This window comes from Colletotrichum jinshuiense, chromosome 1, assembly GCF_051148585.1.
Source record: "Colletotrichum jinshuiense chromosome 1, complete sequence".
In the NCBI taxonomy this organism is placed as follows: domain Eukaryota; kingdom Fungi; phylum Ascomycota; class Sordariomycetes; order Glomerellales; family Glomerellaceae; genus Colletotrichum; species Colletotrichum jinshuiense.
Window position 1 is genome coordinate 5,232,877 of NC_139302.1, and position 26,601 is coordinate 5,259,477.

A 26,601-nucleotide genomic window follows, 5' to 3' on the forward strand; every position below is an offset into this window, starting at 1 on the left:
ATTGCCTTGGCATCTTACGATGTCGATAAGCCTGCCGTTGTGGCTGTGCAGGCCTCCCAAGAAGGCGTTGGGAGGACCAGCGGCTCAACGGATTTCTTGCTCTCTTCTTGGAATTGCTTACTTACCTCAATCATCTAGTTGCTTCGGCCGGATGATGTCGGGAGAGCCGATCCACCAGGCAGTAGTAGCAGGTCTGTGGGTGACGACAAGATCAGCTCGCCTAGAATACCCTGTTAATCTACTCGTCTAGAGGTTGAAAGAACGACAGCTTTAATCAAGAACACTGCCTCTTCAAGTTGGGCAATTGGAACATAGACTGATGTGAATTGGGACGGAGGGGAAATGACACCCGTATAGGGGGCGAGGTTGACAGAGACTGGGACTTCTTCTCCCTCTCCAGAAGCTCGTGAATAACTGAAATAAAGTAAAAGGGATGCGCAATAGACGCCTGAATCACGTCCGTAGTGAAGATAATCATTCAGTCTAGACTATGTTTTTGTCCTCTTGCTTCAAACTCCATTTTTTGTCGTCCCTCCCTTCCTTCTGCTGCCCTCAGCCTATCGACAACCCGACGCTGACACTGGCACTATGGTTACCTTCACGCCGATAATCGTACGGGTCGTACTCGTACGGGTCGTGGCTTGGTTGCATGACCCGGCCAATCCGCCTCTCTGCGCCAGATCCCATACCAGCCCGTCTTGTCCTGGCGGGCTTCGTTAGGTCGCTCTGCTTCCTTCTGCGTGCCGACGACCTCGTGGCTTCTCCCCGTGCCACAGACTGTGCGCTGGAAGCCCTCCTCCGATCCCTCCGCGCTCGCGCGCTGTCCGAACTGCTTGGGGAGGACGACATGTCGCACGACCGCCCATCCACCATCTCCATCATCGCAAGAAGCTCCCTCGCCTCGCGCGCCCGCACCCTCACCATCGCGGCCTGGGCCAGCACCTCCCGCCTGGACGCCAGCACCGCCCACGCGTCGACCGACCCGCCCAGCGACCGCTTCTCGGCCAGCATGATGCCGATGCCGGACATCAGCGCCACCAGCGAGAAGCCGTCGCCGAGCTCGCCGCGCGACGCGGACCCCGCGAACTCGAACCGCGTGCCCAGGTCGCGCCGCGAGCCCTGGGCGATGCGCGCGACCGCCTCGTCGCCCGCCCACGGGCCCAGGTGATCCTCGCCCGGCGTCGGCTTGCGGAGGAGCACCCACTCCTCGGCCCCGCACAGCGCGCTGATCCCGAGCCCGCGGGCGCGCCGCCACTCGAAGTCGAGGGGCTCCAGCCCCGTCGGGAGGGAGATCTCCATGGTAAAGACGAAGCCGCCGGCACCGGACATGCCGCCGCGCAGCGCGCGGTAGAGGTACTCGCGGACGCGGCTGCCACGGACCCGGTCGAGGACGATGGCCTCGCAGAGCCCGTCCGGCCTCGCGGCGACGGCGGGCTCCAGGACGACGTCCATCCTGGCCGTGGTCGCCCAGCCCGGGAGCGTCAGGGTGCGGTGGCGCAGGCTGGCGAGGACGGGCGACGAGGCGAGCGGGCCGGCGTGCAGGCTGACGCCGACGTGGTTATCGGCGGGCTTGGGGTCCTGGCTTAGGCGGAAGAGGGGCTTGTCGGCGCGCTCGGCGATGCCAGAGTCGAATATGGTGAACTCCATGGGCACCTGCCTGGGCAGCCGCCCGCGCCTGCGGGGTCTGTGAGTTGACTGAGGCCGGCGGGTGTGGGCGGCGTTTGTTTCGGTCCGCTCTGGGGGGGAGTGGTCTGTTGGCTTGTTCGCGACGGTCTGGGGCTGGATGGGTTCACGTTTCGGCGACGGGTGAGGGGTGTCTTGAGCGGCGTCGCCGCCGGGATGGGGTCTCGTTGGATTGTCGGAGCGGGCGGTTTGTTTGGGCTGCTCTTGCTGGCCTTTGGCTGCAAAGTGTTCCTGGGATTCGGCACGGGGTTCCTTCTCGGGGCGGCCGTCGTTGCTTTTCTGACCGTGATGATTGGCATTGGTCTCGGAAGAGCAAACGGACTGTGCCGTGCGAGCAGCGTTCGTCGCGGCATCCTGGTCTTGGAACCCCCGGCCGTCCCTGCTGTGCGGGCCGTAGAAAGGCTCCGAGCAGGGTTTGCATGCATTTCGGTGGCGGAGGTGTATCGGCGGACCAACGGTCCCTGTCATCGTGCTCGGATAAGTTCTGGGGGAGTCGAAGCTGTGCCTCCGAGGACGGGAGCTTATGTCGCTGCGACGACGAGCGATGCAGACCGGTCCCATCCTTTCCATTGCTGCTGTACGACCTTGAGGAAGGCTGCGCTGGGTGATACGATAGATATCAGGCCATGTAACATTGAGAAGGCTAACAATCGCAGAGTAGTCTTGAGGAGGGTCGATGGGAAGGAGGCTCAAGGGTATGGAATACGGATCTTGATGACGGACTGTGGGAGTAGAGGCTTGCAGAGATGTTTTTGGTGTCTATATGCCGGCAGAATCGAGGTTGGCTGCGCTTGCTAGAAGGTGCGACAGAGAAAGATGGTAGGTGGGATGCGATGAGTATGGCGGGCGGCATTGCAAGGCGGATGAACAAGGCCAGATGCTGTTCGTCGAGGCAGTAGCGACCCTTGCATTTGAAATCCAGGCCAAGCAGGCGCTTCCGGATGATTCAGGGGTCGTGTCGCAGCCCCAAAGTAAGGTATGGCTCAAAAGTCGTGAGGGGTTCGAAAGAGTCCTACTATACTATCGGCTTCGGGGGATGCCGATTGAAGAGAGCACGGGGGCTGGGAGACTCACAAGTACCTTGAACTGCAATCCCGCCATGTCTGTTGGAGCTTCGGGTCTATGAGATGTGTTATCTGCTGGTGATGTTCTGCGAAAGTGCCGGTGGAATCATATAGCAACACTTCATGTCACGAAACACCACACAGAAACAGCAAAAATGACTACGCTTGAGGGCTCTAGTCAACTCCCATATATAAGATGGGGGGTTCTACTCCTACAGGCACCTATACGATGAGAATCTCTGTATTAGTAGCGTGGCAAAGCTAACATAATGCGGATAATCACTCCGGCCTTGATTGGAATCACCGAGGAAAAGGGGGGTCGACACGCGCTGGAGGAAACTGACAGCCGGGGACATCGCAAGGGATGGTCTGTGGCGGTGTCAACCCAGTATGGACTTGACTTGTGGCTGCGATGTCAAACATATTTGAAAAATCGATGCAGGACGTATTGTGAGCTTACTTTAACCGTGGGCTGTCGCCCTCGGTTCACCAGCGTAAGCTCCGTCCCGCGACGTTTGGCCAGCGGGGGGTTCCGGGAGCATTTATTATACAATAAGGTGCGTTTAAGACAGTGACTTGTCATCCTGAATAAACTCGCTAGCCCATAGACAGTTCGTATGAGTCATACTGCCATTCGCGATGTTGATATCGGTGGAATGAAAAAGAAGCTACCATACAGAATGTCGCTCCACATAATTTTAGATGAGACGTAATCGTTTTTTTATGCCCAATGTCGTATTATGATGACGTCTTATCAAAATGGGTGTCTTAACGCAAATATGGTGGCGGCGTTTGGTGGCTGTGACCTGGCAGTGTTGAGGACCTGAAAGCATGATCTAATTCTCTTGATCCAAACTCTTCATCTACACGGCCAAATTTGACTTACAGGCGCAAGACCAAAGAAGCATGCAAGGCTGCATGTCTCGGATGAAACTTCAGGAACCAGAAGCGAGTCATCAGGCACCACGACACGAGGCAGGCTTATTTTGGATGCAAATGCCATAAGTTAAGTCATGAAATGCTCAAATGCGTCACCATTCCGCGTCTTATTGAAGCGGTCACGCCTGTGATGGCTTGGAACAAGCTTTGGTTCTCTCGGCTGCTTTTTTAAGACCGCTTCGTATCAGACTTGATCATCTAAAGGACGATGTTGCAATCGTCTCACTCGTTGCGGCTTATCCCCGAGTCCTCGTGTCAACATACTCATCAGTAATACATCAGACTCCCTTGGTAGAGAATCCACCTCGGTTTCTAAATCTAGGGAGCGATGCTGAAGCTGACCCAGTTGCGACGGAAGGGCTCGGATGAGGTTGTGCACCTTCGTATGAGGCGCCTGATGCATGTCCAGCAGAGAATGCTGACCAGTGACTGTTTTGGCGGCTGACGGATGATGTCTCATAAGCTTCCATCTCGGAATTTAGAAGCCGGTGAGCATGCAGAGAAGCGGGAGCCTCAAATGCTACGGTACCCAAGCGTAAGCGGACAATCCCGAGCTTTCTGCGAACTCCCGGCATTCTCGCACACTACATTGGTCTCACCTCCAATCGTTCATCCAATGTTTGTTTTGCCATGAATAATCCAGCCACACAAGACTCATGTCAAGAGTGCACCGGGTCACACAAATGTAAACATGTCATTCCTAATGAATAGCAAAATGGCTCTTTGGCTTCACCCCGTGGCCATACTGGGAACTGCCGCCTTCGGCAATAGGAGAGTGTGCAGCGTGGGGTATTCCCGCCATTAGCAGGGTGGGCACCCCTACCTTATTTTTAACTTTTTGCTGATTATCACACAGCCAATGTCATTCATCGCAGCGAGACAGCTTAGTCGAGACAGGTTTAATGAAGCGCAAGTGCCTTCCCGACGTTTCCGCGAGCACAAAGCAACTGCTTGGTATAGTAGTTGCGCTATTTTACGGGGTGTGAGCTTTCATTCCATGGTGGCCGTATGCGCCCGTCAGTGCCGATACAACCGTGCGTGGGTCGTTGTCTTACCCGTGTTAACCGTCTCAACGTTCGTGATAGATCTAAAGTGTGGAAACGCGTCATCGAGACCACAAGCGCCCCCGGCTTCTAGTATCCTAGCCCTACTCTCACCCCTCTTTCGGACGGCTAACCCCAGGCCACCCGCCTTTCGCGGCCCGGCCGCCAAGGCTGAAAGCTTATTCGGCCCCGCCGTGCTCAAGGTCGAGGCTTCAACAGCTGATAGATGACATGGGGTTATGAGGGAATAGGCTACGGGATGGTCTGGTCGAGACAATGATGGTTCAGAGTATGTTCATTGCGGCATGTTTTCTCATGATAGCTTGTGTGTTCACCTGACCGAGCCGATGGGTATAAGAAGCCCTTCATGCCCGGCTTGTCAACGGTCATTCATCAACAACTTCCAACTCATTAACGAGCAAGATCTCTAATACGCAGCCTTCCTTTACAAGCGATCTTTTTGAGCGCCTCCCACTTTCCAGCCTTTCATCTAGAATGCACACTCACACTACCTTCCTCCTCACCCTACTAGGGGCTTTGCCTAAGGGATATGCTATCCCCGCGCCACAGTCAGTTCTCCCAATAATTAACCACCCTAGGAGCTTCAGTTGACACATTTTCAGATTTGGAGATTACGGAGAAAACGAGGGACCTGTTGGAGGTGTAAGCCCACCAATCCCTACCGTCTCTGCGCCCACGGGCAGCCTGAGAGGAGACTCGAGCCTCCTCGGGGGCAACGCACCACTTCCCGACCCGGACACTTCCGACTCGGCCATTGTGAACGATGTCCAGCTCGTCCCTGGGCAGGAGGCAGACGGGAAGCTTGGTCTGTACCTCAACTTTGACGGCGTCGACGTTCCGCAGCCCATCCGCGGCGAACTGGGCTCTCCGGATCCCGGCCCCAGTATGTAGCATTCCCAGCGGAGAGATCCGACGCGGCACAGCACGCTAACGCATGATTCCTGCAGGAACGTATGCCTACGAAAAGCTGAACCCTGACCTCTTTGCCCCGCCTGGTACCGACAAGGGCGATGTCGAGAACGCCATGTGGCCCCTGGGCCTCTCGCACAACCGCCTCGGTAGCGAGCCGGGCGCCGGCTGGGCGCGCCAGCAGAACACTGATGTGCTTCCCGTTGCAACGCGCATGGCTGGCGTCGACATGAAGCTGCAGCCCAACGCGTACCGGGAGCTGCACTGGCACACATCTGCCGAGTGGGCCCTCATGCTCAAGGGGTGCTGCCGCATCGCTGCGATGAACGAGGATGGCAAGAGCTTCGTCGATGACATTTGCGCGGGAGACGTGTGGTTCTTCCCCAAGGGCGTGCCTCACAGCATCCAGGCGTTTGACCAGGGCACCGAGTTCTTGCTTGTCTTCGACGATGGTAACTTCAGCGAGGAGAACACGTTCCTCGCTTCTGAGCTGTTCTTGAGAAACCCCCTCTCTGTGCTTTCGAAGAACTTCAAGGCAGATATCCCTGCGTTCGACAACATCCCGAAGGACCAACTCTACGTAAGTCCAGAAACACCACGAATGCCGCCCATTGTGCCAGAACATTGCTGAACAGCTTTAGATCTTCAACGGCACGCCCGCACCAAAGGATATCAAGGAACAGACTCAGACTTCATCGGCCGGGTCCCTCACTGGTGCTGAAGCCTACACTTACCACTGGTCGCAGCAGGAGCCCTTCCAGGTCCCCGGAGGCTCGGTCAAGATCCTCGACCCTCAGACATTCCCCATTGCCGAGAATTTCTCCGCTGCTCTTGTGGTTGTTCAGCCAGGTGCCATGCGCGAAATCCATTGGCACACCACCAGCGACGAATGGAACTATTTCCTCCAGGGTTCCGGTCGCATCACCATCTTCCATGCCCCCGAGGCCTCCCGCACCTTTGATTTCACCGCCGGCGACGTCGGCTACGTCAAAGTCGGCGATAGCCACTACATTGAGAACACGGGCACCGAGGACGTCGTCTTCCTCGAGGTTCTGCAGGCGCCCAAGTTTTCGGACATCAGTGTAGCGCAGTGGCTGGCTCTCACGCCCAAACAGGTCGTCAAGGATACTCTGAAGCTGTCGGATGAGGTGATCGCTGCTTTGCCTCGGGAGAAGGAGTACATCAAGCTCGGAAACCCCAACATGACGGCATTGGCAGATGGTGGAAGGAACTTCAAGCGAGCCTTCAAGGCCTAGGCTAACGAGCACACCATAGTGTTTTCGATTCTTGTGTGGATATTTTTGGTAGACTTTTAGATATATTTGAGCCTCCTTCTCCTCTGCGAAAGAAGCTTGCTTAGTTTTAGAGATTAGAAAGCAATTGTCTTCTAGCGGTTTGAATATCTTGTGATATTTTAGACTCCACGATCTCCTGGTACACACAACACCTTGCAGTGAATGGAGTAGTAGGTAGTTCATGGCGAAAATGATGGAAATGTCCATGTGTACCATGTGTACGACGTATTCTTTCTTTTCTCAGACTCAAATGCAGGCTCCGATGAGGACGAGCTGAGCCTGCAATGCAGTGTACCTGAACCTTGGCGCACTCACGAACAGCCGGGAGCTGAACAAGCGACCCGTCGATGGCTCTCGTCGGTTTTATAAACAGTTGAAAACGCTTTACGTTATTCATATGTCGCTGACTGATTCTGGACGACAATCATACCCAGCAAATGAATCGTCAACACCCATTGGCTATCGGTAGTGAAAGCAGCTGCTCATCTGGTCCGTAATGTGGATTTGCCAAGAGCCAAAATCATGTCGAGGGACATTACAGCGCCCCTGAGTCCCCCGCAACGTCCAATGAGATCCCCAAGTTAGTGGGCTGTGGTGGGCGGGAATGCCGGTCCGGGTAGCATTGATGACCCAGCCAACAGCCGAGCCTAGCTCGGTTTGGCAGCTCCTAAGGTTCGCGCGGACTTGGCGATCATGATAAGCTTAAATGCTCCTGCCGCATGTTCGCCATTGCCCCGAGAAGCTTTATTGAGCGCACCAGCGCTTGTGGGTTCTTGGCTAACGGGCTTCCTGTTTCTACTCCTTTGTCGTATTGCGTGCGATGACGGTGGTGGCCGTCGCCCAGCGAGATGCCTGTTTGGGGAAACGGGACCTGCCGTCGTGCAGGCTGATCCTCCACATCCCGAAGACGATGACGGGAAGGCCGTTGATGCTAACAATGCCCGGGGTTCATCGTGGGTGCATTTAAGGGAGGCTGCCTCCTCGATCTTTGTCTTCGAGGGACTCTTGCTCACGTCGTCGCCACTCCACCAGTTCTCGGACGCCCCCCTCAACAACCACCAGGACAATTTGGACGATGCATTTCAACGCTGCCCTCGCCATCCTCGCGGCCTCCAGGGTTGCCCTGGCTGTGCCTGCTACGGACAGCATCCAAGTTGATCCCGCGCTCCGATTGATCAAGACGTCCGAGACTGACGCCGGTACCTGGGTCACGGAAGAGCAGAAGATCGATGAATACGTCAGCAAGAACATCGGCTTCATTGACATCACCGATATCACTGTAGGCCACTCCCGACATGCCACACCTTGGGCAAAACTGACCGCATAATAAATAGGATGAAGAGGTCCTGGCTGTGCTGTCTACCCCGCAGGATGCCAGCGTTGAAGTCAAGCGGGCTGTCACGTACCCCACTACGTTGACGCATGTTACCGAGGCGAACTCGTTGATTGCTTCCGTGTCCAACACCAACCCTCAGACTTGGCTCAAGACGTTGACCGAGTACGTTTTGACTGTCACTTCAACTTTCCACGTAGTTTAGGTCTAACACTTATCTAGCTTCTACAACCGCTACTACCGTTCAACTTACGGTACTGAGTCCGCGACTTGGTTGTTCAACCAGGTCAAGTCTGTTGCGGCGGCAAACTCGGCCATTACTGTCTCGCAGTTCACCCACAGCTTTAGCCAGCCCTCCATCATTGTCAAGATCCCCGGAACGAGCTCCGATCTGGGTATGCTTCGCCATTTTCCGAGTCAATTGATCCTCCGTACTAACACAGACCAGTGATCGTTGGTGCTCACTTCGACTCCACTGGAGGCTCCTCCACCGCTCGCGGCCCCGGTGCTGACGACAACGGCTCCGGTGTCGTCGTTATCCTCGAGGCCCTGCGCGTCTTGGCCAACGCTGGCTTTAAGCCCAAGAACACCCTCGAGTTCCACTTCTACGCCGGCGAGGAGGGCGGCCTTCTCGGCTCCCAGGCCATCTTCGCCAACTACAAGACCGCCGGCAAGACGGTTCTCGGCTTCGTCAACCAGGACATGGCCGGCTACTCCCCCTCCGGCAAGGTCTCCGTCTACAACGACTATGTCGACTCTGCCCTTACCACCTACGTCCGCCTCGTTGCGACCCAGTACACCGGCAGCGCGCCCACCAGCGACCTTTGTGGATACGGGTGCTCCGACCACGCCAGCGCCCGCTCCAACGGTTTCCGTAAGACCCCATACATCACGAGTACAAAATCTTGGCCCATTGCTAACCGCACTCTGCAGCTGCTGCCTACGTTTGCGATGAGCCCATCGACACGTCCAGCCCGTACATCCACAGCTCCAGAGACGTAAGTATTGCGATAAACCCCATTCAAAGACCCGACTGGTGGCTAACTTGCAGCAGAGCTACGACACCATCCAGTGGCCCGCCATCCTGCGCCACTCCAAGTTCACTGTCGGTTTCTTGGTCGAGGCCTCGTACCTGTAATCCCACCACCAATGCCACTAATGGGATTGTTCAACCTGTATATTCACCGCTTTTATCTTCTGTGAATAAATTCAAGCTTAAACTGCGTCAACCTTGGTAGTGATTTGACAAGTGACTGTATTCCTTTTTAGTTCTCCGCGCAAAACTACCCCATTCAGTATAGTTTCCCGAGGAGATGCAGCCAAGGAGTCTAGCCTAATCGCCTCCGTCGATCGGATGTGAAGAACTTTTGTAAAGCTTGTGAATGCGATTCCGAACCTAGGGCGTAGTTTTCGATCGTAGGGCGCGCCACCCCACTCGCCATCCGTCTGCTTATACACAGCGTTGCATTACTCAATATGCATGTATGACTCTTCCAATGCCGCCGTCTTCGGCCCGCCCACAACCTACTGAACATTATAAAATTATTGAAAGCTGGTTTAACGATTCAGATCTTTTGGTTACATGGTACTATATCAACTTCCCGTGGACATATTGGAGTTGTGCAATGGGTACTTCAGAAGAGCAACAAACTCGAGCAACGCCTGCGCCAGGGGAGGCTGAGGCGGTTGAGCTTGGCACGATGCAGAGCCCTCCATCAAATTTTAGCCAAAGAGACCCCGAATCCAGTCCACTGGCATGGCTATGCGTCCTGGGCTCATTCTTATTTCTTTATCCCTCATACGGTAAGCGCACCATGACTCAAGCTTTCTCCTCTGATTCGATGTTAATGATTGCTGCTAGGGTTCATGCAGTCCGTGGGAACCGTCCAGTCACATCTTCAGCTTAACCAACTGAGCTCGTACTCGCCACGTGATATAGGATGGATCAGCGGTGTCTTCACCTCCCTAGGGTTGCTTCTCGGGATCCAAGCCGGCCCCTTGATGGATGTGTACGGCACGCGATATCTAGCCCCCATCTCCGCAGTTCTTTATATCCCGGTTTTCTTCATCATGGCAGAATGCACACAGTACTGGCATTTTATACTCTGCCTTGGACTTCTGGGTGGTACAGGCGCCGCCCTCACGTCTACCGTGGCGATGGCCGTCATCGGTAAGCTCTTCAGCCGCCGTAAAGGGCTTGCCATGGGAGTCGCTCTGTCCGGATCTTCCATGGGAGGTGTCACTATCTCGATGATGCTCCGATCCATCTTGCCATCGCTAGGATGGCAGTGGTCAATGAGGATCATGGGCTTTCTCGTCCTTGGTGTAATGGTACTCGGAGTCTTGTGCTTCCTCCCGTACCCAAGGCTAACTGGTGGCTCCTCTGCCACGCCTGTTGCCACAAAAGGGGCAATGCTCAACTTTTCGGCCTTCCGCTCCCCTCCGTTCGATTTTATCACCATGGGCTTGTTCCTACTTGAGTTTGTTCTCTTCGGCATCACTGGCCTGCTGCCTACCTTTGCGATCGCCGCAGGTTTTCCGTCCGACATTGGATTCTCTCTTATTGCAATCCTCAACGGTACCTCGTGTTTCGGTCGCATCATGACCGGCATAATCGGCGACAGGCTCGGCCACCTCAACATTTTGCTGATAATGATAGTTATCACAACTGTCTTTACTGGTGTCATCTTTGTGCCTTTTGGAACTAAGCACATTGGAGCTTTGTATGCCTTCTCTGCCTTGTGGGGTTACGGGTCTGGGTCTTTTCTGTCCAGTACACCAGGTGAGTGCTGCTGCTACCCCAAAGTTCATCTATCTGACGTGGCCTAGTATGCTTGGGAAAGACCTGCGAGCCGAAGGACTATGGAAGATATCTGGGTGAGTGCTCTCCAATGCCAACTCTTTGCACTGCCATCTAACTTGTTCCGCTGAAGGCACGATGAACTTTGTTGTCAGCCTCTCGCTGTTGATAACCGTGCCTATCGGCGGACAGATGCTCGAAAGCATGGGTGGAACTGCGCTTTCGGGTTTCTACCTGGCAATTATTGTTCTTGGCGGCGCATGCTTTTATGCCGCTCGATCTTTGTTGGTGGGTGGGTGGCTCAAGGCCAGAACTAGAGTTTGATGCACCTTTGCTTTTAGAAGTCTATGGATAATAGAGCTTCCCTGATCTAGGTACCACTCAACCTCAAATATCGGGTATGACTGAGAGCACATTTATTGGGAATAGGCGAGTCGGACATGTGAATGCAGGGCACAGGGGGAAAATGTCGCACTTGGAAACATTTTATAATATGATAGTATGATACAATGACCATAACTCTATGAACACCATACATGCACTTCTCGTGTGTAAGCTCCCCTTCAAGGGGCGGAAAGTAGATTGATGGTATAATCAATCCTGATACAATTTGGACAATATACATATAAATGTGTGTGTGTGTGTGGTGTGTCTCTGCCAATATGCACAGAATTATTACCTTCGGCAACTGAATCTCTTCAGTCTTGAACAGATCGACCCTTGTTCAGCACATTGCCGTCCAACACTGAAATACAGGTCCTTTTCACGCCGGCGTGTCAGTGTCACGGAATACTCAGCGACATGTGTTTGCTTTCGCTGCCTCAATTCTGCTTACAAATGGGACCGGGCCGACAACCGGAGGACCGGCAATCGCCTCGACAATTCCTTACCTTAGCGGAACGGCACCGGGCCAGTGTCTCCACTTTCAAGGCTCCAGCTACCCTTCGGGGACGATGATGTAGCTGCCGGGTGCGGGGGCGCGCTATCTCTCCGAATGACCAGCTTATCGCCCGGATATCATGGTTACATGCTCTCGGCGTTCCCTAAAGTTTAAAATACTGCTTCATCCCGGATCATCTCGGCACTAGCGTTTTCCACCTAACTCACCTTGCCCAAGTTACCCAGACCTGTTTACCTTATCCACCACCTCAATCCTTATCGACAATGGGAGACGCACAAACAGTACACAAGCCACATCCACTTGACCCGCTCCGGCCGGAGGAGGTCAGCCAAGTATGTTGATATCAAAGACAGCGTTGGTTTTGGTCGGTTGAGTTCCGATGCGGCATGATCATTTCTCACTCTGAGTTTCCACAGGCTGCTGAAGTTGTGCGAAGAGCAAGCGACAATGCAAAAATCTTCTTCCGGGCCATTTCCTTAGCGGAACCACCAAAGAAGGAGATGATGGAGTTCCTCGACAACGAGCATGCTGGCGCTAGTTCTATCACCTTCCCGGCACGAAAAGCCAGGGTCCAGGCGTACATTGACAAGATATTGTACGAAGACATTGTCAATCTGGACACAGCAACAACTTCATCCAGGACCCCTCTTCATGGGCGACACTCGTATATCGATACTGACTTCATGGCTCAAGTTGCGGCAGCTTGTCTCGTCGACCCGAAAATTCAACGAGAGATCGAAACTCAAGCTGCCAGAGGAAGCTACAGTAGTGGTTGAGCCATGGGCATATGCTACTGACGGCCTGAAAGACATGAAGGATCGATGGACCATGGTCAGACTATTACAAACCTATAGGAAGTTTCTCCAGCTTACCAGGCCAGGCTTGGTTTTACATGCGTTTGTCTGACAATCCGGATGCCAACTATTACGCTTATCCGCTGGACATCTGCGCTGAAGTATCCAACAACCTCGAGATCGTCAAGATTTATCGCTTGCCGTCCGGAGAACATGATAGGGTCACCAACGAAACAAAAGAGTTCGATCGTCGCAAGATTCATTCCAGTAGCGAGTACCACCCAGACTTTGTCAAGGAGCGGAGAACTACAACAAAGCCGTACCATATTTCCCAACCCGAGGGCCCATCTTTCAGTATTGAAGGCAACCACATCTCCTGGGAAAAGTGGACAATGAGGGTAGGTTTTAACTACAGAGAGGGCATGACTCTTCACGACATACGCTTCGAAGGCCGCAGTCTGTTTTATCGCTTGTCTCTGTCCGAGATGTTTGTACCCTATGGCGATCCCCGATTCCCCTACCCGCGAAAGGCGGCCTTCGACTTGGGTAACGACGGCGCTGGAATCAACGCCAATAATCTCAAGTTGGGCTGCGATTGTCTTGGTCACATCAAGTACTTTGACGGATGGCTGAGTACATCTTCTGGAGACCCTCTGAAAATGCCCAACGTTATTTGCTGCCACGAGATCGACGATGGCATCCTTTGGAAGCATACAAACTTTCGCACAGGCAATGCTGTGGTCACCAGGTCGCGGATCCTTGTGCTGCAGACAATTATCACTGTCAGCAATTATGAGTACATCTTCCTCTTCTACTTCCAACAAGATGGTTCTATATTCTATGAAGTCCGTGCCACGGGTATCATGTCAACGGCACCGATTGACCTTGATACGAAGGTTCCGTGGGGCACGGTAGTGGCTCCAGGAGTTTTGGCACCTTATCATCAACATATCTTCTGCCTTCGGATCGATCCCGCCATTGATGGGCATCGAAACTCACTGTTGGTTGAAGAATCCCATCCACTACCATTCAATGAAAATTCAGACATGTGCAACCCGTTTGGTGTGGGATATACTACCAAGTCAGAGTTCGTTGAGAAGGAAGCCGGTCTGGATCTCGATTTCAAAACCAACCGAACGTTCAAAATCGTCAATGAGGGTGTCATCAACTCAACAACAGGAACCCCCGTGGGTTTCAAACTTCTCCCGCACTACAGCCAGCTTCTTCTAGCCCACCCCAATTCATGGCACGGCAAGCGCTCAGAGTATACCTCGCACGCCGTTTGGGTGACCCGTCACCAAGATGAAGAGCTTTTTCCAGCTGGCAGGTTCACTATGCAGTCAACCGGCGGGGAGGGCATCTCTTCTTGGATTCGGCAACGGGCAAGCGAGGGCTCGTCTTCGGTGCGTAATGAAGACATCGTGGTCTGGCACACGTTTGGCTCTACCCATAACCCTCGCATTGAAGACTGGCCAGTCATGCCGTGCGAGAAGATGGTGGTAGGGCTAAAACCAGTCAACTTCTTTCAGAGCAACCCAGCCCTGGACGTCCCGATTTCAACGCAGGAAAAGAACCGCAGCGTGTTGGTGCATGGTGAACAGTAGACTAAGAGAAATAGAAGTGACATAAAATATGATATTATTTTCTTGGGTTATAATTCCCCGGTCGCCCTCTTGTAACGACAGCTCACATTTGGCATTCGAAGTTACCATTCATTCGGCCCGCTATGAGGCGGGTTCTCGGGGCTCCGGTGGGACTATCCAATCTACTCGAACTTAATCGGTCGCGAGACCGAACCCGACGAACGGATCTGCGGAATTTATTTTCCGTTCCGTGCTCTGTTTGCATGGATATTGGTTATAAGTTCTGCCACTGAGGCAACATCTCAGGGCTGAGTGAGCGCTTGAATCAGGACCTGAATCATTCCAGTCCAGAACTGACAGGCAACGACTCAACCGAAAGCCTTGAATCGGGACTCTGAAACTACTGGCAGACACCGATAAAATGCTTTGAACTGCGGTTCCGTACTTTAAACTTTCGCTGTCATCTGAAGCCTTGTTTATGCCTAATATTAAGTGTTCCTGACTCAGTATGACCTATCAACGCCAATAGGTGAAATGCTCTACAGTGGATTTCAAGGCCCAATCCAGCGAATTGGCGGAGTTGGCGGGCTCGGCATTCACGGAGTGATCAGATTATGGGGAACCCCACAAAAATATTTATAGGCAATTGTCTGAAGATCAGAATTTTGGGATATTCTGGTTTCGAGAACAATCCCAGACTGGCAACCAGCCTCAAGTGGAAGAGACGCCATTATGTCCCATTATGTTACTGTTATTTTCCATTTTGATTTACTTGAAACTGGCAGAGCCTGTGAAGGACTTGAGCTCGACGTAGGCAATGACGTAGACCCAAGAGCCAAGAACACAACCTGGCTTGTATTTTGACGCGTTTGAGTAGCTCATTATTCCTAGACTGCAGAAAATATGGTGTTGCCCAATCTTTTTCAGTTTATGATCTGGGAAGCCTGGGGGTTTGGTTGGCATCCTAGGACACTCATGTTGTCGGACGAACACGATCGGCATTTGGAGAAGTAATCGAAGGGGGGCCCGTGACTCAGACTGCTCGTTAAGATGGATCTCCAGACGACCCCACGTCAGCCTGCCGCAGTTGCTTCAGATTATGAGACCGGGCATGGATCACCCTACTACGGCAAGATGGCCAAGATCCTACAACGAGACTCCATAGACTCGAATATATGAAAGGGTAAATATTTACGACCAACTATGTGACTCGAACAAGTATAAAAGCTCCTCGATCGCGCTGTCTTCAAGCACTTGTAGTCCATCAAACCAGCTCACTACTCAATTCAACAACGATTCACCATACCGCAAACCCAAACCAATTTCTCTTCATCCAAACACACAAAATGCAGCTTTCCTTATTATACTCGGCTTTTTTGCTAGTGGCGGGAGTTGCCGCTCAGTCGTGCTCCGGGACTATAACGTACTGCACCGGTGGTGCCTGCCTTTGCTTCGCTGATGGAGTTGCCGAGTCCCTAAACGATTACTGCAAAAGTCAGGGATTCGAGCGTTCACTTGGACCCTCGCAGACTACTACTGAAGCTGTAAGTCTCCTCAAAGATTGTCAATTCAGTGTCCATTCAACTAACGTCAAGCTACAGGGTACTCGCTGCGACCACCAGTGCTGCACCGGTTAAGGGAGCAATGCTCTCCAGAAATCCCCGGCTGAGCTCGATCAGTGTTTTAAGCAAACAACGATTTTGGGCTCCTGGATCTGATTGTTTCCAAGAGAGTACAAACCCATCTGCGAACCTGTAATTTACTCCACCCGAGGGTGTCTGTACAACATGCATCAAGTAGATATTCAGCGTCACAAATCATATGAAGCCATTTCAAAGTTACACTCTCCCGCGATCATTCAAAACTTGCTTTTAATTTGTGGCATCGTACATATATATCATTTGGACATTGGGCTATGAACTCGAAGAAATATGCAACTAATTGCAAGATTGTCGGCTTGGAAAAGGCAAGGCCCATGCTCGCTTATTATTTCTTGGCCAGTCAACCGAGTCAAATCAGGGGCCATCAGCCTATTTCGCCGCTGAGGCGGAAAAGTAAGTCGGCAAAGTGCGAAATGCCTATATCCATCCCTAAAACGTCATGCCGTTCGATTTTGACGGCTGGAGGTTCTCGAGACTTGTCATTTTCCGATCACTCTGGGCCATTTCCGTGTTGTCTTGAGCTGCCTGAAATGAAGCACAGTTCGGATATGTTTACTGCCCGCGCCAATGCTGCGACATTCCACATTGGGCATTTGTCCGCCTTCTTATTCCGCCACTTACATGCTGGCATGGCCCGATACCCCTCTCCGGGGCAAGAAAACTGAAAATCATACCCTGTTTCTTTCTTTTCGCTTAGTTTGAAGTCTCGTATATTGTAACCTTGGATGCAAGTCTTAGCAGTTTCTGCAAGAATTATCACATTCGGACATTTATCTGAGAGGGGCTTGGACAGTTTAGCCAGCTTGTCACCCATGAGGGTCATTTTCCGCGATATGCGACTCAAATCTGGCAAATATTCTTATAACTCAGCGCAGAACTCGGCTGGTCTCGACTATAAAATGGCAGCGAATAAACACCGCCAATAGCGGGCTTTGTAGATGTTGCAATACACGCACAATCTATCACTTTCAAAGCATTTTCACCCAGACGACTCCTATACAGCCCAAAAAGCTTGTCCACCATGAAGTTCGTTACTCTTCTTACCACGCTTGGACTCCTGTCTACCTTTGCTACTGCAGCTCCAGCAGCTGTCGGCAACGCTGTGGAGGAACGCCAAACCCGCGACGGCTTTTACTGCCAGGAATGTGTGAGCGGCAAGAAGTATTGCCTTGCTTGTACTGATGGGACCTGCTTGGGGTGGACTTACGACTGTTAGATGGTAAGGCCCCGCACACAGAGGTTGATATTTTGCATATGCTAATGATGGAACTTCAAAGATTCTACGACACACCGAGTCTCTTGGCTAGTGTCTTGGTTAGGAAACTTCGAAACGCACAGAGTTTTCAGGCAAAGAAAGGCGTCAATTCTTTCACGCGAAGTGGTTGAGTCCAGAATGCGACTTGGATATTTCTGTTGGAGATAGTCTCAGGATACTCCAATGGACCCAGTAGTTTATCACTCAATCATTATAACCACGACACTATTGCATGAAAGTTTTCTCCCAGAATTAAAATCATTAGCGAATTGTATAAAACCCGATGCAGTAAGCCTGATGCAGTAAGCTACAGTAACTTGGGAAGTCTGTATTTCAAATTGGAATTTATCATTTAGGCTCAGTGTTGCACGGCTTAAATCTTAATCCATCTCCCTTCACCTGTTTTATAACTAATAACACGTCTAAGCATAGTCGCTTGACATTGAAATATTCAACATATGCGAGGCGTCAGAGAAATGTACCGTTGTACCATATGCGCAAAAGCAAGGTCCCCTCATTATGCACAATGATTATGCTGGTATATATCCGTTCCAACATGAGGTCCAGGGCAAAATTCATAAAAACACCAAGTACACATTTTTACAGTGCCACTAGTATTACTAAATAATATTAAGTTAAACGGTGCTTGTTCTGAGACGATTCATGCTATCATGTTTAAGATTTTTGGTATGAGCAATTGTATTGGCGAATTATGTATTTGTATTAATTGCTTACTTTATCATACTTCTATTTACCTTACTCCCTGAGGCTCTTGCAAGTTGCTTGCTTCCACTTTAAACACGGCAGAGACGACCATTCTGAGTCGGCAAACCATCGATCTGGCGGGTGACATACCAGCTCTCGCTACCGACACCCAAGTTGGCGTAAAACACACCGGTAGGATCAATCTTCTGCTTGAAAGCGAGCAGGCGAGCATACTTCTCGGTGCCGTAGAAAGATTGCTGGAAATTGGGCTCAGTAACGTCACCCTCGCTAGCATAACCACCACCGCCAGGGGTGACATCGCGCCAGGGCTGCATCCACTCGTTGGTCAAAAGCTTGGACTTCTCAGCAGCAACCTCCATGGAGGTACCGGCATCCCACTGCAAAACTGAGATGGCGAACATAGCAGCTCCGCGCCAAGCAGGGTTGACAGCATTGTCAGGGTAGGGCCCGGGACCGCCAGTAATACCAAAGCCGATAACCTGGCCACCCTTGTCGCTGAGACCCTTGATGGCTTCGAAGGTGGCATTGAACTTGGTCGCATCAGCGAAGTTCTCGGTGGGGAAGAGACGGCAGGCGGTCTTCGCGGCGGTGCCACCAACAGCTTCCTTGGGGAACCCAGCTTGCCAGGCGGGCAAGAAGCTCGAGTGTTCGGAATAGACTGGATCAACATTGATGCCAAGATCTGCCCACTTCGCGAAGAGGGGTGCGGTAAGGGCCTTGAGTTCCACAAGGGTCATGTTGGGGGCGAACCAGGGGAGCATAGTGAATGCAAGAGAATCCGGGCCAGTGTGGAAGATACTCCAGTACTCATAGTTTCCGGCATCGTTAAAAGTGGGCAGGGCCTCCCAGTACGCCTTTACACCAGCCCAGAAGGCATCGTGGCTTACAGTTTCGCTGGTGCTGAAGCTGAAGGTCATGACGGCAACACTCTTAAGCTTGGGGTACGCCTTGACGACGTACGAGGTGACAACGCCGAAAGTGTCTGAAAACTGGTCAGCTAATTCAATCAAAAATATGGGAGGAAAATCTTACTGCCACCGCCACCGCGCAAAGCCCAGAACAACTCTGTGTTCTGGTTCTCGTTCGCGGTTACGAAACGACCGTCAGGAGTAACAACGTCAATGCTCAAGACCTAAAGAAAACAACGTCAGTTTTGTTCAGTTACAAGCCATAATGGAGCAAAGGCATCCTCACCGAGTCAGCAGCAATTCCATACTTGGGCGACATTGGCGAGTGTCCACCACCGGCAAGGTAGCCTCCAGCATATCCGACCGTCATACCCTCACCTCCGACGGCCGTCACACCGAACTTCTCAGCGGCCTCGTACAACTCAAAACCCTGCACACCGGCGGCAACCTTGATAGCGGGGCCGGAGTAAGTGTTTGTCTTGTAGTTCTGGTGGAAGACAATGCTCTTAAGACGGTGGGTCCAAACGGAGATAGCGCCGGCTCCGGAGGAGCGGCCGTTAAAGTCATGGCCAGTGTTCTTAACCACCAGGCGGAGGTTGAGGTTACGCGCGAAGTTGACGGCCAGCTGAATCTGAGCAACGTTTGTAGCCTTGACAACGTACGAGGGGTAACCGCCGACCGTGCAGGCGCCAGCAGAGATGTTGTTGATGGAAGAGGGGATGCAGGTGAGGCCCTGGTACAAGGGGCTCATGACCGAGGTCGGGTCCTCCGTACTTCACCGATATTAGCTTGCGTGTATTTTACGTAGACTTATCCACTTTACTCACTGGATGGTCGAGTTTGTCCACTGGCTTGTGATGTACTCGCAGCGAGCAGCATCATAGTTGCCGAAGTCATCGTAGCAAGAAGCACCAATAGGCACAGTCTCGCTCACAGCGAAACCAGTGAGAAGGTTGAAAACCTTCCACACAATCGTGCTGGGCCAGAGCGCGTCACCGGGGTAGGTTTTGCATTTGGTAAAGTCGCGGGCCTTGCCAGAACGCTTCTCACCGGCGGTGGTGGTCTCAAAGTCAAACAGGGAGATGTTGGAGAGGGAGAGGTCCGTAAGGTTGGCCAGCACAGCCTCGGTCAGCTGGACGGTCTCCTCTTTCAGGGACTCGCTGGAAGTGACGACAGGCTCAGCAGCCGGGGCCACAGTTGACTCGTTAGCCTCTACACGAAGAGTAAGTTAGTCATGATGCTAGTCGGCCAGAAAGAGGCCCCTCAGGGGTAAATGCAAAGTCAAAACCAAATTCACGTACCAACGACCTTATCATCAACGACGATGGTCTGGGCGCGGGCCAGCGGCAGGGCAGCCGCTAGGAGGAGGAGTTGGCCGAGTCGAGACATTGTGTGCCAAGGAAGTTGGGGGCAGAGACTTGACAGATCGGACCGAAGAAGCGACAAGTTCAGTAATCGCGCTTGTCAGACAAACCTCCAATGCTGATCGCCGGTTTGTGGCTGGCGGTGAGACGGGAAAGAAATGAGCGAGTAAAACGAGCAGTGCACATGGATTTATAACATCCACGTGGGATTGTTGCATCCTACTATCATGTCTCACATAATGCTTATGGTTCGATAACATGAGCGAAATACACAACCGTTGCCAATAGTTCATGGCGATTACTGCCTGCCTATGCCCACCTCATCCCAGCAGTTCTTGCGGTATCCCGCGGTATGAAAGATTAGTGTGGCAAGGGTTTGGCATTGAATCCCCCCCAGCTGGACCAAATTTTCACGCTGTGGGATATATGTTCAGGCGGGGGCTAGGCTTGATAACCGGAAGACTGCGGCATCCGCCAAATTGCGAGAATGCGAGCGAAGGAACATTTGGACGAGAAGGGACTTCGAGTCCGCCCCCAGGCAGCATTGTGCCGGGGGTTGGATAGTCTTGCCTAGATCTAGACTTCTGTTTGGACAAGGTCGACAGACTAAAAACGACATTGGTGGCAACAAGTTGCGAACCCCGCGCTGGGGTAGCAGCGACGCGACAATCACAACATCGGCATTATAAACGACGCAAGGATATAATAATCTCTACGGCCGCGGGCAGATTGTTCTCGTCTCCCAGATCACGTCTACCGCAACTGCTTCGGACACTTTGAAATAAGAGTCTGTGTGCAGATTTTGTCTCGGGGTCTGGTAATATGGCTGGCGGTTAAGGCGTTTACCCACTTTGTGACGAGTCGCGCTCACAATTTCCACCGAGAGTTGTTGCAGCGAAGGCAGTCTCGGGAGCTGGAGATCATCCATCTTTGACAAGGCCCCCGGTAAATGCCCCGGTAAACCTTCTGCGCGCTTTGTCCCCTTCCGGGCTTCGCCTCATTCCGCATCCGCGAAGGATCCTTGGTGTCCGCGTCAGTGAAACTCCGCTGGAGAATCAGGGGATCTAATAAAAAGTCTTGGGGTTTGTTGGTGTGCAATTGAGGGATTTGCACAGATGCTACCCATTATCCACATAATAAGGGATGTGGGTAGCCGCCTGGGGAAAAACTAGTCTAATTTTCACCAACTGTAAATGATCAGAAACATGTATTGCTGCCAACCAAGTTCTGGTCACGCGTCGAGGGGATCGCACGTACCCAGCATGAGATGTCAAAATTGGCAAATGGTGCCCAACGATATTTTGAAAGCATGAGCTATAGTCATATCAGCAATCGATGGAAGACAAAAACGCGAAATTACGCCCAGAAGGTCTGGAGGGATAACAGTCGTTTTAAGGGAGTTTCTCGTATGCATCATTGGCATGCAGTTCGAAATGCGCCAATACGGCACAGCAAACTTTCCTTTCCTCAACCCTGTCGCAACAACAGGGCAATACGTAACATTCGGAAATCACTGCTACCAGGGCCATAGGTTTTGACCCGAGTTACCGACGTCTTTCTACACTACGACTCAGTGCTAGTAGTAACCCACTAAACTTGACAAGGACGTAGCTCCACCTCGCCAATCCACTTGCTCGCCCTTCTTCAGTGAAAAAGTCTTCGGGCAGGGCGATGAAGAATAATAAGAAAAAGAGGCGTGGATTATAGTATCGACTACGTACTGACAAACAAGAGTGCGAAGTCGTATCTGAAATGTCACTTCCGGCCCGTTCTCCGAGCACGACAATGACGCCTTGCTCAAATCGTCTTACCCCGTTACATCCACCTACTGCAAAACAAACCAACCATCCAGAAACCACTATCCAGTGGACATGAAAATGGAGCTCACCTTGGGCTAGACCGCAGTCCATTGCCGACAAGTTACAACAAATACTTGAATCAAATTTGCCGCTATAGGGTTTTACCCTTGACAAGGCTGGAAAGATAAGAAGTATGCCGGCAACAGTATGCCGGTAACAAAAGTACCGGCATGCATAGAATGATTGCTCTCGGTTCCGGCGAAAGTAAAGACACGGCAGGACCAAGCCTGGCTGCGCCACTCGAACATCAACAACCTGGGTTCTCGTTCGTCTGGACAGTATTCCTCGGCCCCAAAACTTCTTCCGTCATTTTCTCCCACCTCCCGTTACTTCTCCAAGTCAACGACAGAAGCCATGGGAAGTGCATTACAGACTCGGACAGAGCAAAAATACTCAAGCTTCTTTCCGGTGAAACGGTATTAAGCTTTCGAACTATCAATCGTAGCCTCTATTCCTTGTCTAGCTGCAGCGGCTGCAGGAGCCTCTTACCGGATGGCCTGTCATGTTCCAGAATGCATTATCCCTGAACTATCTCTAACCTTTCTCGGCTGCCATCCTCGCCACCGTCCACTCATAAGTCCTGAATATCCATATTTCCATGGCCAAGTCTCGGATACGCAGAGCCCTTGTCTCTTGGGGGGATACTCTGCAAAATAAGGGTACAAGTTTCTCCTAGTAGAGCAAAAAGCACCTGAATCAGTTCGCAGACGCCTTGTGTTCCGATCAGGGACTCAGCAATGCTACCTCTGGAGCGGAGATTTGAAGAATTTCAGCAAGTTGCCGCGGTACCCAAGACTTCTTCTGCCCTGTTCTCGTTGGAATCACTAATCGGGAGCTTGCCGGACTAGTCCGTCTCAACCCCGGTCTTACCACGGAACGGGGTCGCACGCAATGCATGCCTGTCACAATTTGAGTACCAACAGAATCGAAATTTGGTATTCCCCTAGAAGACACATAGATGGTCGTCACTTAGGTCATGTTCAGCGTAGTACAGCCTTTGGGCACATACCTCTACCTTTCCAGGCCGGAATGGGTAGTTATCATGCTCACTATCAATAACAAACTGTTTCAAAGCTCGAAACCGAACACCTGAGAAGTCCGCCTTTGGCGATGGATCCCACGAGGCGCAACCTTGCAGGATTGTGATGAAATACACACCCAAGACAGAGTGGCTTGTATATATCTCGCACGAACCCTCCACGGGCCCATTGCGTGACCCGACCCTCGACCTTTTGGTTTGTTCTCCCTCCCCCGGCTTGCTCTCCCCTGGGCCTCAACTTCAACATTACCAGCGAGACTGCAAGAATCAGAATTCTGACCGCATTCCAGTCTGATAGTCTGCGCTCCAATTGCTCGTTGGTGTTGAGAAGAAAAAGAGAACCAACAATGGATTCCGAGGTGGAACGAGCCGTCCATGCTCGCTGGGCAAATGTTGAGGACCTTCCATCGACGCCTACGCAGAAGGTGATCATGGCCATCCTCTTTCTGTTCACCTTGACTGCACTCTTGTCCTACGCTCTAAGAATGTACAGCAAGTTTTCTATAAAACAGATTGGACTTGGTAAGTTGTTTGATTTGGATTTATTTTACTTTTATACACATCATAATTCCTCGTCGTCAGTGACTTTAGGCAGTATGCTGATCATAATGCAGATGATTGGTTTATGACCGGTGCCATGGTATGACAACTTTAGCGGAGTGCCGATCACGAACGAACAGAAAGTCATTGCTAACATTGGTATGTTAGTTCTTCTCAATGGCACTGCTCGCCCCAACATATATGTTTTTCAAATACTACTACGCCGGTTTTGCTACCTCTGCGCTACCTGCAGACTGGGACCCTACCCCGATGCTATTCTGGAACTGGATTATGCAGGTTCTCTACAACCCGATTCTCGCCCTCGTCAAGTCCTCCATTTTGGTCTTTCTTCTCAGATTGGGGGGTCATAAGCGCGGCGTGCGATGGACCATCTACGCCCTTAATGCAGTGAACCTGGCTACGATGGTTGCCATTTTCTTGGTGGTTTTGTTCCAGACCATTCCCATCAACGCGTACTGGGATGCAAGTGTTAAGAAAGAGAGAGAAATTGACGGCCCCCTATTTTACATCACTAGCGCTATCGTCACCATTGTTACAGATCTATTCGTTCTCGCCATCCCTTTTTGGATCTTCCTTGGGCTCAAGATGCGCATGGCTCCCAAAATAGGCTTGATCTTGGTGTTCTTGACTGGCGGCGCGTATGTTAGCCCAAATTTTCCCAAGGGCTTCTCTTCCTGTATACCACCTAGAACTCTGACGCTAACATTCGAACAGGTCAATCATTGTAGCAATCATTCGTGTCCACGAGCTTCGTAGGAAGCTCTACAACTTGGACCCCAGTTACGATGCGCGCCACGGAATCGGAGATACCTACAGCACCATCGAGGTCAACCTCTCAATCATTGCTGCTTGTGTCCCAGCCTTGCGTCCACTATTCCGTAAATGGATGCCAGGCATGTTCTCAAATAAGAGCAGCGCAGACAACAATGCATACAACAGCAGCCAGTATGCTCGATACGGCACCGGCACCGGCACCGGTACAGGGGCCGTTCGAAATCAAAGAAACACTATTGGAAACGGATTTCCTCTGAAGGACATGCGCAACACCCACACGGAGATCAGGGGTCATTCACCAGACGGCAGTGAGGAGGAGATAATGACCTTTAACGGCATTGTCAGGACGACCAATGTAAGGAACATGACCAAGAGTGACTTCATGATTCTAAGATCGCTAAACCTTTCTAGGTTGAGATAACGTACAATGATTCGCAGTCGGTTGTGACGGACAAAGAGTCGGGAACGGAGCGTATTGACTCGGAAACACCAGTGAGACGGAATAGTAAATTTGGGTTGGGATCTAAAGAGTGAGGGCGAGGAATGTGTATACTAAACGGAGTTGGGTCTCATGGATGGAATATCAGGAGGGTATGATTTCTGGATATTTGGGCACGGCCGACCTTGTTGTACAAGTACGGCGTTTTCCGCCTAAAAGATTATGTTGGCATCAAATGATACCCGTACGGGTTGGGAATTAACATAGTAAATTCAAAGGTTGTAATCTGGTTCTGTCTATGTAGGAAAGAAAAGTATGAAGGTTGGCAGCAGCAGCAGCAGTGAAGATATCGCCGTTGACAGCCCGGAGGTGGAATCTCCGTGTCCCGCTCGCTCGGCCGGCTGCCGGCTGCTGCTGACAGCCAGCCCGTATTCTGGCTGGGCAACCCAACAGACTATTCAATTTAAACGTCTAGGGCTGGAACCTTTTCTTCTCCTGTATTTCATAGGCATCCAAGTTCGTCGATTCGGTGAATCTTGTGACTTCGAAAATTCTAGGTAACGCAACGAAATAACACGAACCGATAAGTGTATGTGTGGGTTTACTCAGCCATGGTACAGAGAGCCGGCTAGCAGCAGCAGCCGGCCGCGGTATCGGAACCCGGAGATCCAACCTCAAGGCTGCCAACAGCAATATCTTCACTACTGCTGCTACTACCAACCTACCTACCGCAGACACTCGACCAACTCGTAAACCGCTAGCAAGCAGCTAACGGCATGAGGCAACCCGTCCGCTGAATAAGGGATGGTTTTCTGGCAGAATTCAGGATGGTCCGTCAAGGAAAGCTGTGGTTGAGATGAATAGGAGGGGAGGATTGGCCAGACTGCTGAGCGCCTTTTATAACAAACCCAGTAGATCTCCAATTAGCGGTTTACGAGTTAGTCGAGTGTCTACGGTACTTTCCCTTCAACACACACATACAGAATACAGTACCAGTTTTGACTTTTTTTACGCTTGAATTGCCACCCGTACGGGTATCCTGTGATACCCACAGTATATAAGGGGGGGAGGTGAATCCAGTGAGCTTCTACCAAGAGGAAAATACAGTTATGTGCTCTAACTTATTTATCCAAATACCGCACGCCTTGGCCCTTTAATATCAATAGGGCCAAACGGCGAAACAAAATGCTCGGATGCTGCCTTTTGTGGCATATTAGCGTGAGTTTCCACGGGGCTACCTGCTTCAAATACCGCCAGTGCTCGAAAAGTTTAATATGTTGCTGGCTGCATTTAATCAAGCAAGGTTGCCACCCGTTTCTTCTTTCTTGATGTTTACTGACGTTATGCTGAATTCAGTCGTGGGCGGCAAAAATGACCAAGTCATTACGTGCAGAAGTTGATAGTTGTGACTGGTTTCATGTACCTTATTGATAAAGCACTGAGTCTCAGCCTCCAATCCTGATACCCAAAAATCTGAGAACCTTGAATCCAACAGAAAGCTTGGCATGCCCAAGAGACCCTACATTTGACTGATCGATTTCAGATGCAGCCAAGTCACTAGAGGGAAGACTGCAATTCATTGGTGGGTGTTTTACCCTGCTATTAGAGGACCTCTTGGCCTTTGGCACCGTCATGCCAAGCCCTTGGATG

General features: G+C 51.7%; 5 protein-coding genes across 5 annotated transcripts; 3 read left to right on the forward strand and 2 right to left on the reverse strand.

The window, feature by feature from the left end:
- Window positions 1-126: 126 nt before the first annotated feature.
- Window positions 127-2,151, reverse strand: EsH8_I_001361 (uncharacterized protein; the record flags this gene model as incomplete). Its single annotated transcript, XM_083268774.1, has 3 exons — window positions 127-220; window positions 690-820; window positions 922-2,151. The coding sequence occupies 3 exons, from the start codon at window positions 2,149-2,151 to the stop codon at window positions 127-129; spliced, it is 1,455 nt and encodes a 484-aa protein (XP_083119212.1).
- A 3,073-nt stretch (window positions 2,152-5,224) lies between these two features.
- On the forward strand, window positions 5,225-6,915 carry EsH8_I_001362 (RmlC-like cupin domain-containing protein; the record flags this gene model as incomplete). The annotated part of the gene is made up of 4 exons (XM_083268775.1): window positions 5,225-5,298; window positions 5,353-5,633; window positions 5,698-6,239; window positions 6,301-6,915. 4 exons carry the CDS (start codon window positions 5,225-5,227, stop codon window positions 6,913-6,915), a joined length of 1,512 nt encoding a protein of 503 aa, XP_083119213.1.
- Window positions 6,916-8,029: 1,114 nt separating this feature from the next.
- Window positions 8,030-14,386, forward strand: EsH8_I_001363 (major facilitator superfamily domain-containing protein; the record flags this gene model as incomplete). The annotated part of the gene is made up of 13 exons (XM_083268776.1): window positions 8,030-8,233; window positions 8,289-8,452; window positions 8,510-8,682; window positions 8,736-9,161; window positions 9,221-9,285; window positions 9,342-9,421; window positions 10,035-10,090; window positions 10,149-11,069; window positions 11,117-11,164; window positions 11,221-11,375; window positions 12,405-12,596; window positions 12,682-12,819; window positions 12,869-14,386. The coding sequence occupies 13 exons, from the start codon at window positions 8,030-8,032 to the stop codon at window positions 14,384-14,386; spliced, it is 4,140 nt and encodes a 1,379-aa protein (XP_083119214.1).
- A 3,689-nt stretch (window positions 14,387-18,075) lies between these two features.
- EsH8_I_001364 (FAD-binding oxidoreductase) lies at window positions 18,076-20,304 on the reverse strand (the record flags this gene model as incomplete). The annotated part of the gene is made up of 5 exons (XM_083268777.1): window positions 18,076-18,989; window positions 19,040-19,139; window positions 19,202-19,688; window positions 19,743-20,127; window positions 20,217-20,304. The coding sequence occupies 5 exons, from the start codon at window positions 20,302-20,304 to the stop codon at window positions 18,076-18,078; spliced, it is 1,974 nt and encodes a 657-aa protein (XP_083119215.1).
- Window positions 20,305-23,524: 3,220 nt separating this feature from the next.
- Window positions 23,525-25,046, forward strand: EsH8_I_001365 (uncharacterized protein; the record flags this gene model as incomplete). Its single annotated transcript, XM_083268778.1, has 5 exons — window positions 23,525-23,699; window positions 23,792-23,817; window positions 23,886-24,376; window positions 24,453-24,867; window positions 24,924-25,046. The coding sequence occupies 5 exons, from the start codon at window positions 23,525-23,527 to the stop codon at window positions 25,044-25,046; spliced, it is 1,230 nt and encodes a 409-aa protein (XP_083119216.1).
- Between the last annotated feature and the right edge of the window lie 1,555 nt (window positions 25,047-26,601).